Source organism: Loxodonta africana, chromosome 22 (assembly GCF_030014295.1).
Source record: "Loxodonta africana isolate mLoxAfr1 chromosome 22, mLoxAfr1.hap2, whole genome shotgun sequence".
Lineage (NCBI taxonomy): Eukaryota > Metazoa > Chordata > Mammalia > Proboscidea > Elephantidae > Loxodonta > Loxodonta africana.
In genome coordinates this window covers 25205614-25218885 of record NC_087363.1, presented here as the reverse complement: position 1 = coordinate 25218885, position 13272 = coordinate 25205614, and the positions used below count along the sequence as shown (strand labels likewise).

The 13272-nt window shown below is 43.1% G+C and overlaps 1 protein-coding gene across 3 annotated transcripts in view; it reads right to left on the bottom strand.

Moving 5' to 3' along the window:
- The window catches only part of SMARCC1 (SWI/SNF related, matrix associated, actin dependent regulator of chromatin subfamily c member 1), a 173113-nt gene that overhangs the window by 9143 nt on the left and 150698 nt on the right, over positions 1–13272 (bottom strand). For all 3 annotated transcript variants that reach the window (XM_023547771.2, XM_023547772.2, XM_003409685.4), the window contains exon 26: positions 12413–12674. In XM_023547771.2, the coding sequence (XP_023403539.1) occupies positions 12413–12674 (262 nt within the window). The remainder of the gene's footprint in view (positions 1–12412; positions 12675–13272) is intronic.

The following is a 13272-nucleotide window of genomic DNA, read 5'->3' as shown; positions in this document are numbered from 1 at the left end:
ACAATCTGGCAAAGAGCACCAGGACAGATCAACATAGACCCATGAGGTGACAGCTGACCATCATGCACTGGGATGAGCCCATGGGACTCTTGCTGTCAGGCGGGCAGTGTTACCTCCAAAGCTACCTGCTCAGTGGCAGTGGCCTATTTACCTATTTCCCTACATCTTTATGGCAACACGCCGAGAGAGGACAGCCCAGGGTTTGTCAAGGCTATAAGCCCAGTAGCTGGAAAAAACCTTTCCTTTCTCTTATTATAGATTCTGAAGTCCTCTGAAAAAACCAAGTTCCTCTATTCCCCCAGTCACAAACAGGACCATAAAGCCACTAGAGTATGAGTGTTTAGGGTATGAAAAGACAATGGTTCCTTGAGAGAAGTGGCAGCAAAAAAAAGAAGGACCAGAGGAGAAATCATCTACTTCTTCACAGACAAACACATCTCAGGAAAGCAATGGGGCTGTCCAAGAGTGAGTGGCGCTTCTGTACTGTCCAGAGGTAACCTGTTACCCAATACCCGACTCACTGCACTGGCATACCTAGGGCAGTCGTGGTTTCAGAGAATACACATGAAATGAGACAGGAATTCTGTTGACTTAGGGCCTGCCATTTTGCCAGGCAACATGAAAAGTTATCTCACTGAACTACCAGGTTGTTAGGAAGATGTGAGATTGTAAGGTCTCAGTTTCGAGACTAGGAAATTAAACCTCAGGTCACAAGGAGCAAGAGACTGAGCTGGGATTCAAACCCAGGTCTGTCTGACCCTGAGACCCATTCTCTTCCTCTACACCAACATGCTTCAATGAATATCACTCCCATCGGAAAAGGTGATTTCTAAGAATCAAATTTAAAATGGGGTAGAGCTGAAGAGGACTAGGGAGAGGACACAATCAACTTTTTATAAAGCAAGCCCTGGCCTTTTAAAATCTAAGCATCGTTGTGGTTCTTTTGGTGTCTGATAGATAGGCCTCACCACTTTTAAATGGGTGACAATGTCTGAGAGCATTCCCACCAATTCTTCCTGCTGATCAAGAAGTCTGTCCCACACAAGCCTAATATATATAGGAGCAAGCCTTGTCAAGTAAAATGAAGGGTGAGTGTGTTGACTGTGTTTCCATTAAAAACAAAAGCACCAAAGAACAAGACAAATACTCAGGTTATTTCTTTCCCTGGTAGAGAGGGAGAGGAGGAAGGTAAGAGAGAGAGGGTGAGAGCAAGACGGCTTTAAAACAGCAGTATCAAAGCATAAAATGGTGGGAGTCTGACCTACATACAAGCTGTTTTTTTTTTTTTTTTTTTTTAAATAACAGCAGGCATCTGAAGCTGGAAAAATGGAAAGGGTTGCTAAAATTAGGTTTAGCCTAGTGGAAAAATCCCTCACACTCTCTCAAGTTTTTTAGATCTTTTACTAAAGCATTATGCCTGTCCTGCCTAAAAACAATCCTGGGATGGGAGAGGCAGATGGGAAAAGAAAATGGATCTAGGAAAGGGAATCTCTGAAATTCCAATCCTGGGCACATTTCATCAGTCTGTTTCTAACTGTCCACAGCACATCCTCTGGCTGAATCCCCAGAAGAACGGAAGCAATACAATCAGGGCCACGTGAGGGGAAGCCTGGACTCCTCAGAGACTGCTCCTTCCCCACAGCAGCTTCCTGGAGGCTCCTGTGACAGACGTTCTTTGTTGAGAACTAGGCCCTCACTGCTCTCTTTGTAAGAGTAACCTGGTACTCTGGAAAGTGGCATGGCAGCCTTGTCATGACACGATGCAAGCAGGGCCAAAGCACTGCAGATAATAAAAAGTTGGCTGATTCGATGGGCTAATCCTTCTCCCTTTTCAGCATGGGGCTGTGAGACCAGAGGGTGGGTTGGGAAACGACACTGGTTGTAACCCTTTCCTGAGTACTATTTCCCACAGGTAGGGTTGTGTACGTGGGTGTAACCGGGGGGCTTAAGTTGAGTCCCCGAAGTCTTGGTTGAAATACCCTCAAAGACCCAGTATTTCACCGACCAAGGCAAACTGTTCTAGTTTTATCACTAGAATGTCATCTCTACCACGTCTGATTTCTCAAATCAGACCAATTCCTATTTTGATCTCCTGGGCACCTGCAAAAATTCTTATACTGTCAACAGTGAGGAAAGCATGATGACATTTAAACCAGTATTTCCTTTTCCCTCTGCTTTTCACAAACACAGACACATGCAACGCCCCCCTCCCCAACCCAGCAGAGCTCGCTCTAGATTCATGAGGCAGAAGTACACAACAGTACCTCATTTACTAAGAAGGCCCGGAGCTTACACTACGCACTTACATACTAGATGGCTGTCATTTCCTTTTAACTTAACTCACTGTTAGGTAATCTTGCTTTAGACATGTGCCAAGGCCTTAACAGAGACCCCTAGCAATGAGAAGCTCTCCCCCCTGCTTGAGTAAGTTACCTCAGGAAGCAACAGTTACCACCCAGGCCACCCTGTGCTGTCACGCATACTGTGGCCCAGTGTATGGTGGAGGAACACTTTGTGCAGTGGCTGGAGACCTGGGTTCTAGGTCAAGATGTGCCCTTGCCAGCTATGTGACCCTGGGCAAGTTCTCTGGCCTTCTGGGGCCTAAAGTTACTCATGTATGAAACCAAGGCTCCTTCCAAAAACTCCTTTAAAATTCCAATTTTGAACCTCATGGAGAAGTTACACTCCCCACTCTTGGCGCTCGCAGAGCTTCAGGTCCCATCTATACTCCAGGGTATTCCTGACACAACCTTGTGCTTGTGCCCAAACTATCCTCTTGACCACCTTCTTTACAATTGGGTGGCTTGCCGACTGAGGTTTCTAACCCTGTTGCTCCTAAACCTCACTGCCCCCTGAATTATTGCCCAGCATCACTCTCTAATGCAGCCCAAGCTCCCCTAGAATGTGGGGGGTGGGGTGGGGGTGGGGCCAGACACAAAAGAACCCATCCCAGATTTACGGCCCCAGCGTGGCCCCTCAGGTCTCTCTCTCCCTAGGCTACTGCAGTCATCTTATCGCTGCCCTCAGTCTTCTCCCGCTGCCCTCAGTCTTCTCCCTCTGCTCTCAATCTTCAATGCTTGCACCAATGCAGCAAGAATGAACCTTCTAACAGGTATGATCATATATCCTTGGTTAATAATCCGTCCACAGCTCATCATCAGAAAGTTAAAAATCCAACGTCTTTATAAGATGTACACGGATCTTACATGACTTGGCCCTAGGACCGCCCCCCCACCTTCTCCTCTCAGCTTCGGCCTTGTCCTGCCTATACAGCATGCTCCAGAAGGAATAAATGGCTAGTGGTTCCCCAAGAGGAGCCCTGATGGCACAGTGTTAACAGAAAGGGCGGCAATTTGAATCCACCAGGTGCTCCGCAGGAGAAAGGCATGGCAGTCTCCTTCGGTAAAGATGTACAGCCTTGGAAGCCCTATGGAACAGTTCTACTCTATCCTATAGAGTCACTATGAGTCGGAATCGATTCAACGGCAATGTTTTTTCCTGCTTTAGTGGTTCCCGAAGCATGCAGTGCCTGTCCACAAGCTTTTCTCTGCCTACAGCACACTTCCTTCACTTCAGAGACTCACAGGCCAAACCATCTGGGTAGACATCCTAGGTCTGCCACTAGTGTGTCACGTGGGGCAAGTTACTAATCATTCTGTACCGCAGGTTCGTCATCTGTAAAATGGGAATAACAGGGCCTACCTACTTTAGAAAGTTTTTGTGAAGATTAAAAATGAGGTGATAGAATCAAAAGAATAGGAAATAAACGTTGGAGAGGCTGCAGGGAGATCGGAACTCTTATGCACTGCTAGTGGGAATGTAAAATGATACAACCATTTTGGAAAACAATATGTTGCTTCCTTAGAAAGCTAGAAATAGAAATACCATATGATCCAGCAATCCCACTCCCAGGAATATATCCTAGAGAATAGAGTTGGCACATGAATAGACATACGCACACCCATGTTCACTGCAGCACTGTTCACAACAGCAAAAAGATATCAACAACCTAGATGCCTGTCAACAGATGAATGGATAAACTATGATGTATACACACAATGGAGTATCATGCAATGATAAAGAACAAGAATCTGTGAAGCATCTCATAACACGGATGAATCTGGAGGACATTATGATGAGTGAAATAAGTCAATCACAAAAGGACAAATATTGTATGAGACAGTTACTATAAGAACTCATGAAAAGGTTTACACAAGAAAAGAAGCAACCTTGGATGGTAATGAGGGAGGGGAGGGGTAGGGCTGGAAAAACACTTAATAGACAATAGACAAGCAGTGAATTTGGTGAAGAGTAAGACAGTGCACAGTACTGGGGAAGCCAGCACAACTTGTACAAGGCAAGGTCATGGAAGCTCCACAGACACATCTAAAATCCGAGGGACCGAACCGCTGGGCTGAGGGTTGTGAGGACCACGGCCTCAGGGAACGTCTAGCTCAGTTGGCATAATATAGTTTATAAAGAAAATGTTCTACATTCTACTTTGGTGAGTAATGTTTGGGATCTTAAAAGCCTGTGAGCTGCAATCTAGGATACTACACTGGTCTCACCCCTTCGGGAGAGAGGAATAATGAAGAAAACTAAAGACATAAGGGAAAGAGAACCACATCTACCACGGCCTCCACCAGGCTGAGTCCAGTACAACTAGATGATGCCCAGTTACCACCACTGACTGCTCTGACAGGGATCACAACAGAGGGTCTTAGACAGAGCTGGAAAAAAATGTAAAACAAAAAGAAAGGCCAGACGTGCTGGCCTGACAAAGACTGGAGAAACCCTGAGAGTACAGCCCCTGGACAACCTTTCAGCTCAGTAATGAAGCCACTTCTGATGTTCACCCTTCAGCCAAAGACTGGACAGGCCCAAAAAACAAAACGAGATGAAAGGGGCACACCAGCCCAGGGACAACGAATAGAAGCCAAGAGGGAACAGGAAAGCTGGTAATAGGGAACCCAAGGCCAAGAAGGGGCAATGATGACATGTCATGGAGTTGTTAACCAATGTCATAAAACAATATGTGCACTAACTGTTTAATGAGAAACTAGTTTGTTCTGTAAACCATCATCTAAATTACAATAAAAAAATAAATAATGCGATATATGTAACGAGACAGCGTGGAACAACATCAACATATTATTTACTTAACTACTTGGCAAATTCTTACTCACTCTCAAGTCTTAGCTAATATGAAACCTTCCTGATGCCCTCCCCAGGTATCTTTTTTCCTATGTAATAGTAACTGTATTCTATCAGTTTTCATGCCAGACTACAAGCTCCTTGAGGGCAGAGCCTATCTCTTTAGCCTTGCCCAGTGTCAACTGCAACGCCTGGCATATAGTAGGTGCCCAAGAAATATTTGGAGAATAATCTGGCTTTCCATTTTATATGCCCTGTTCTTCCTCCTGAGGGACCCATCATCTCCTCCTGAGCCTCGATACCTGTGAATGCACTTTTGTCTCTATTCCCCTGTAGCATCTGTGCCAACCTTATGTTTATGGTACCATAAGTTGGATGTTGTCTCCACATTCTCCTGGGAGATCTTTGAGGGAACAGGTCATGTTCTTACTTGGCTTTGCATCCTTGGCATTGGCACAGAATCCAGAACAGAGCAGGTGCTCAGTGTTTATAGATGCTAAGAGCCAGAGCCTTAGAATATTTCCTCAGAAGAAAATGATAATTAGGTTTCTGCTGAGCCCATAAAACCTACTTAGCCCAGTTTGTTGGTGAAATACTAGAGGCAGTGGTAGCTCTGTGGTCCTGAGTCCTGAGCCTCTTCTGATCCATTCTAAGACCAGCAGAGGCTGAGGTTACACTCCATGTGCGGCCATCCCCACAAACCAGGCTGTGCCAGTTTTAGCAAGAGAGGGTTGCTTGAGAACAATCCTCTATCTGTCCCCTTCACAGACCAATGAATGGGTTAGTACAGCAGTTAATAATCCTGAAGAGTTGAGAAATGTAACTCCTAAGATTAAAGCAAGTTATTACCATATGCTAATTCAAATCATTTGCAATTACAACGAGCCAATTAAAAAATGTCTGAGCCACTGTCAAGGGCTTTATAAGCTAATGAGCCAGACCCTCCTCATATAGCCAATGGATAATGAGAAGCACTGCTATCAACTTGGCAATCTTGACACGAAGGCTCAGTGGTTTTCTAAAGGTTGTATCAAATGTCAAAGAGAATATAAAACTCATGAGAAAACTTCCTGGGACTGACCAGGAATCTGATAACTAGTAACAACCTGACAGTGAGAGCTACACCAGTGTTACCATGGCATGGCTTTGTCGTAACTGAAGGAAATGAGAAAAATTCCCATTTAAAAATAAGCCTGGTTAAATGGACCAAACAAACCAGTGTTAACAAAATAATTAAAAGAAGGGAAGGTAAAAAAAAGGCGATACCATTTACCCCAACAGAAGGTACCACCTACCCCAACAGGAGTGGGGAGTCCAATAAGGCACATATCTTCCTTGTTCTCTAGACATGCTTTCTTACTCCCTAAAATACTAACAAGTTCATTGGCATTAGCACCAGCCTTCATGTGACCAGGTGCCGTTTATCTTGATGCCCACTGGAACCGAGGGAGAAGCAGTGCATTAAAAAGCTTGACCCCAGGGTTGATAAAACTCCAAGTACTAAGGCTTGCTTTATGTCTAAGAAACCACATCAGGTCATCATGTGGTAATATCGTTTTCAACGCTAAATCAGATTTAGCAAATGAGAAGGCAAGGTAGGGTGGGCTAGAGGCAAAGCAGGCATAGGAACTGAGACTATCCAATAGGGAATAGGGAGAATAGATAAAATCTTTAACAAGTGGACACTTCAGGGAAAATTTGGTGTGAGATTCATAACGATAATCTTGAACCATGAAGAATGGGTTAAAATATGTTTGGAGTATTCTATTATGAAAACTGGAAGAATATAATCCATTTTAGAAAATGTTCCATAAAATTTATTTACATAAACAAAAATGCTGAAATTTTAACGGGTAAGCATCAGTCATCTGAAATATTCAATTACTAGAAGGCACTTCGCCTCCTTTCCCCTTCTCTAAGGAGGGAGGACTGAAGAGTATGCCCTTGAACTTGACATGATGCCTGACACACGACATGTGCTCAAGAACTTGTTGTGACTGTGACTACTCATCTTCTGCCATCTGGAATGGCAGCCTCACAGGGAGAACTAGGAAGGCTTTAATTTAAGAACCATTTCATGAAACTGTACTCTTTCACAGTTTAAATGAAAAGGGATGAAACGCAGTGCCATGTATTTTATCAAAGACCAACAAAACCTAAGGGTGGTCTAAAGAGGAATGTGGCCAATCTCCAGTTTCCATTTGCCAAATTAAACCAGAAATGTTCTACTATAGATACTTCTTTTGCCTTTTGTTGTGTAGGAACAAACAAACTAGGGACACTTCGGGGGGTGGGGGTGGGGGTGGGGTACCTAACAAAAGCTTGAGTTCCTGGGTGAATTAGTAGTAGGACCAAATGCTACAAGCTGAGGGAGAGAGAGAGATGCTCACAGACACTATTCTCTACACAAAAACTCTAAGCATTTCTATTAAGTAAAGGTGGTAGGGGTGGAGGGGACACTAGACTGCAGAGGCAGAGGTGCAAAGCAAATGGAACATATACAGGTGGCACTTTAGAAAAGCCACTCTGCTGTGTGGCAAACCGCCCACTGGGTTCAAGGCATTAAGCTCCTATGTTAATAGGCTCTACCACTAACTGCTGCCAGTTATGCTGAGAAAAGATTTCATGTCACTTGTATATACAATTACATAAATTCTAAGAAGCTAGAACCTGGACAAATTAATCACTCTGACCCTTTTCCTACTACTTCCCCAACCCTGCTGGCTTTCAGAGGCTGATTCCCTCCCCACTTCACAAACTATAAATTCTAGCCAAAAACCAAAAGCTAACCAACTGACCCAAATAATTATCCTCAGCTCTAATGTAAACGTCATACATGCCCTATTAATTTTTCGTGAACATAAAAAACATTAACTAGAAGGACCACTGCTCATAGTTCTGCTCTTACCAAAAACCTACTGCCACTGAGTCAATTTAGACTCACAGTGACCCTACAGGACAGAGCAGAACTGCCCCATTAGGTTTCCAAGGCTATAATCTTTACAGAAGCGGACTGCCACATTTTTCTCAAATGAGTGGCTGGCAGGTTCAAACTGCTGACCTTTCGGTTAACAGCAGTGCACTTAACCATTGCACTACCAGGGCTCCTTCTGCTCTTAGATCTGTGGCAAATCAGAGACTAAAGCCAGTCTTCAACCAAAACTCTACAGACTACCTCATCTGCTCTCATCTAAAGGATTCCCTTTACCTGAACTCTAGAACATGGTAGACCAGACTCACCTTTTACAACTAGCTTTTCCTGAACCAGTGACATTAAGGTAACTGTTAAATAGTGAATTTAATTCATTATTGTTCTTTATTTTACTCTGTAACACAGTTGATTTAACTTTATATTTGAACTTCAAAGCAACGGCACAAAAGGGCCAATCATGAGAAATGATTACCTTGAGCTGCCAGGACTCTCACAAACTGCCAAAGAGAGTATAAATTGGCAGGACCATTTTGGAAAAATTTTGGCAGCATCCATTAACGTGAAAATAGACATGTCTTGTGGACCATTCCTAGGTACATATCCAATTCTACTCCTAGAGGCACACTCAACAGAAATGTAAGCAGATGTCTACCAAAAGACGTGCACATGCATATTCACGGTAGTACTAACGCTTCATAATTAAAACCTAAAAACCAATCAGCTTCCATCCACAGAGTGTGGACTAATAAACTGTGGTAGGGCCATACAACGGAGCACTGTACAACAAAGAAAAAACCAATCTCTAACCACTCACAACAGTAAGGGTGCATCTCCCATACACAGTGTTGAATGAAAGAAGCCAGACTCACAAAAATCACCGATTCCTTGTAGACAACATTCAAAACCAGTCACAACTAGCCTACAGTGTTAGACATGGAGATAGTCATCACCCGGGGGAGGGAGGGAATTAGGAAGGATATGATGGGGGCTCCTGGGTGCTGGTTACACAGGTATATTTTCTTAAGATTCACCAGGCTGACTGCTTATGATTTGTACGTTTTTTTCATATGGACATTATTATACTTCAATAAAAAAATAACAAAGAGAATATCTTGTCACAGATTAAAAAAAACATTCTCACCAACTGGATCTTTTCCTTTACAAATTCACTTTAGGAAAACCTATTTCTGTGAGAAACCAAAAAGACAGATAACCTATTTCTCTTCTAAAGACTATTTTTATGAACTTAAGTTTACTGGCACAGCCTCACTAAGGAAACAGCTATGTCCGAGTTGGCATTGTGGCATCAGCCTCACTTTGCAATCGGATGGAGCTCGGTGTCTCCACCAAGCAGCTAGGCTAGGAGGCCTTGCCCTGCATCAGGTCTTCACCTGTAAAGTAAGGATAATGAGACGTAAATGAAGCAAAGTGGGTGAAGGGTCTGGCACACAAACACCTATAACTTCGGGAAGAAGGCAGAGCATCTCTCTGCCCATCTTTTACAACAAGTTAAACAGATGTTAGCGCTCCTCAGAAGTTCTCTTTGAATGATTATGCTTTAACATCATCACAAACCAAACACAAGTAGCCACAGTGAACTTCTCCTTCAACATATCCCAATAGCATCAGGAATTGAATCTTAAAATAACTGTTTCTGAGAAATTACTTTGTGATCGGCACCTGTGAAACATTTCTATCTTTCGAAAGCATAACTTTGGAGACAATCAGACTCCATATAGAGAATTTAAGATCCTTTCAACTGGATAGAAAGGACTGAGGAATAAAGTGTCCTGTGTCCTGAGCATGGCATATTTCTAAGACTATATACAAAACATCACGTAGATCTGATGACGGTACTAAGTCCCACAACTACAAGTTTATAGTTGTGTGTGTGTGAGAAAATGAATATGCCCTAATCAAAGTCAACCTAGCCCAGTTTTTGGGCAAAGCCAATAAAAACCATTACCTAAAACATGTTTTAGGCTGTGAATAAAAGATTTATGTTGATTATACAAGTTTTAGATTATCGTTTTATATTCAATCATGGCTTCCTTAGGCAAACATGCCCAGTTATTTCCATGAGGAGATCTTCATAGAAAATGTGTCCGTTGAGGAAATTAGGTCAACTGAGGTCAGGCTCCCAAAGGTCTCTTTATAGTTAGCTTAGCTTTATGTGCTTCGGCCAGAGCACCTGTATTCCACATCAAGGAGCACTAGCTTAGACTTTGCTTAGGTACTCGGTACATTAACCAACTGTTATGATTACTAAATCATAAAAATTTTATAGGATAAGAACAACATAATTGGGCAGTTAGCACACACCTCTATATACTGCCCTAGAAGAAGAGAAGGACTGTAACAACAACAATAAGTTGGAATTAAAGGTATACTTTAGGTGTTGATGATGTTGGTAGTGAAGTCTGAAAGGATTGTAAGTTTAACTTTCAAGCTGGTTAAGATGTAGTGAACAGGAGCTAACTTGAGAGACTCCTATCAGCTAAAGATGGGACACGCTGAGCACCAAAAATGTCCATAATAAATTGAAACACATCAAATATGCAAAAACATATAAATTTACAGCACTAACATAAACATAAAAAACACGCAACCACTACAACAACAACAAAAAAAAGGGAAAAACCCTCATTGATCACTTTTGGATACTGGAAGGTAACAACCATTTTTCAGATAACAGATAAATAAAGGTAAAGAAGCAGGCACTTATCCAGCCTTTTCTGTATGGACTGATTTTCAGGATAAATGATTACTGCAGCAAAGTTTTTTTTTTTATTAAATAAAAGAATTACTGCCAATAAATGTGAAAGAGGTAATAAATTTAAAAAATCACCATCCTGCAACCCTAATGAAATAACTATCCAGGCAACAATTACCCACAGCAGCTAAAATCATCAGGCGAAGTCTGACGGGAAATTCTGTAATGGACAGATCAGCATCACAACACTGGAACAAATGAGCAACCTTAGTATCACAAGAAGGGACAAGTGACATTACAGAGAAGAATGCTGGTCAACAAAAGTTAACCAGAACCTGATGAAATATCCAGAGCAATCCTCTATTTTATGGAAAGTGGGGTGCAGGGAGCTGGAGAGAAAGATATGTGGAATGACATAATCCATCTGGAATACACAATCAGGCACAGCCAGTGTGGAGGCTTCTAGTGTCTTCAACACACAAACAGTATTTAAAAAAAAGGATGGTGAACTGTTGTGACACATTAGAAGAGATTTAAGGGACATATCAACAAATGTAATGTGTGGATTTCATTTCAATACTGACTCAAACCAACCAAGCATTCAAAGATATTTAACTGATACCAGAAGTTATAGTTAATTTTGTTGGGTATAATGATAAACCCACTGCCGTTAAGTTGACTCCAATTCCTAGCTACCCTATAGGACGGGGTAGAACTACCCCACAGGGTTTCCAAAGAGCAGCTGGTGGTGTCGAACTGCTGACCTTTTGGTTAGCAGCCAACCTGTTCTTAAAGAATAAGATTTTCATCTGTTAAGAAAACATTTTGAAGTTTATCCCCTTCCCCAAAGTGAGGAGTAACAGATAAAATAAGATTGGCAAAAACGTCAATAATTTTGAAGGTGGGCAATAGGTACATGGGGGATTATCATACTATTCTCTTTACTATTGTCTATGGTTGTAGATTTCCATAATGAAAAGTTAAAAGGTGATGGCTACTGAAGCTGGGTCATGAGGGTTCACTGTAGTATAACCAAAAGGTTGGCAGTTCGAATCCACCAGGCGTTCCTTGGAAACCCTATGGGGCAGTTATCCTCTGTCCTGTACGATCGCTATGAGTCGGAATCGGGTTGATGGCAATGAGTTTGGTTTTTTCTGTTACGTCTTCGAAAACGTCGATAAGAAGTTAATATAAAGTGTGCTGCATACAAACATGAATTTTAAGGAACTCTGGGATATATTTGGGAGCCCTGGTGGTGTACTGGTTAGGAGCTCAAGGGCCAACCAAAAGGTCGGCCACTTCTTAGAAACCCTATGGGGCAGTTCTACTCTCTCCTATAGGATAGCTGAGTCGGAATTGACTTGACAGAAGTGGACTTGGTTTTTTGGGGGGGATATATCGCCCATTTGGACACTGACTGATACAAGCAAAGGGCATGTGCAAAGAGAACATAGCAGGCTTTATGTGGTGATGGCTAACACCAGCTCTCACTTGCCTACAGACTTCCTAGATGAAAGCTGACATTTTGAACAGTCCATCAGAAAACATCCTCTGATGCTCTGTGCCCCAGGGACAATCACAAGCCTTCTCCACAAGCAGACGCTTCCTCTCACCTGGCTGGGGTGGATGAGGCGGTGGCATCTGGTGGTGCATCAGAGGGTAGGGAGGTGGCTGCTGATGAGGCATCATGCCGGGGTGCCCTGCTGCTCCAAGTGGGGCCAGGCCAGGTCCTCCTGAATGCTGGTGTGCCTGCTGAGGGTTTTGCCCATGCTGCTGCTGTTCCATTTGCTGTCTGGCTCGTAATTCTGCGTATTTAAGCTGTTCCATGTGGAAGTTCTGGCGTTCCGTAAGCAACTGCTGCCTCTGTTGTTCTAGCTATACGAAAAGGGCAAAAAAGAAAAGTGACACTAGGATAGATTCTCAGAATTGGGTGATACACAGGATCTATCTGATGCCTGGGTTCCCTCGGAACCATCCCGGATAAATGGCCACCCTGCCTCCTGCGATACTCTACCATGAAAAGAGAGGCATTATTTTTTGGGTAGCATATTTCCATTCGGACAAGGTATCACGGTCAAGGTCTTCTCTGTGTAGAATCTAAGATCTGCCTGTCTTTGTAGCCTTTACTCAGTGGGGCTTTTACCCTCTAGATCCACTCAGGACACATGTAATCCCCTCCCTGGTTGGTAGTTCTGCAGAAATTTAAGAATAGTTCCCATGATTCCCTTAGTCTTCTCTTCCCCAAGCTAAGCGAGCATCTCTCGTCGCATTTCAAGTGCCCCCAGCCTTCTCAGGTCCTCTCTTCAGAAAGCTGTACTTTCTGGTTATTGTGTCTTTCAGAACACGACATCACAGTTAAATCCTCTCGATGCGCTGGTGCCCCTTGGCTGCACAGACAGACGTTTCTCTGTGTGGAACTTTGGCAGTGCCACTGTAAATCCCGGCTTTCCAGGATGCAAAGTCATACCGGGCG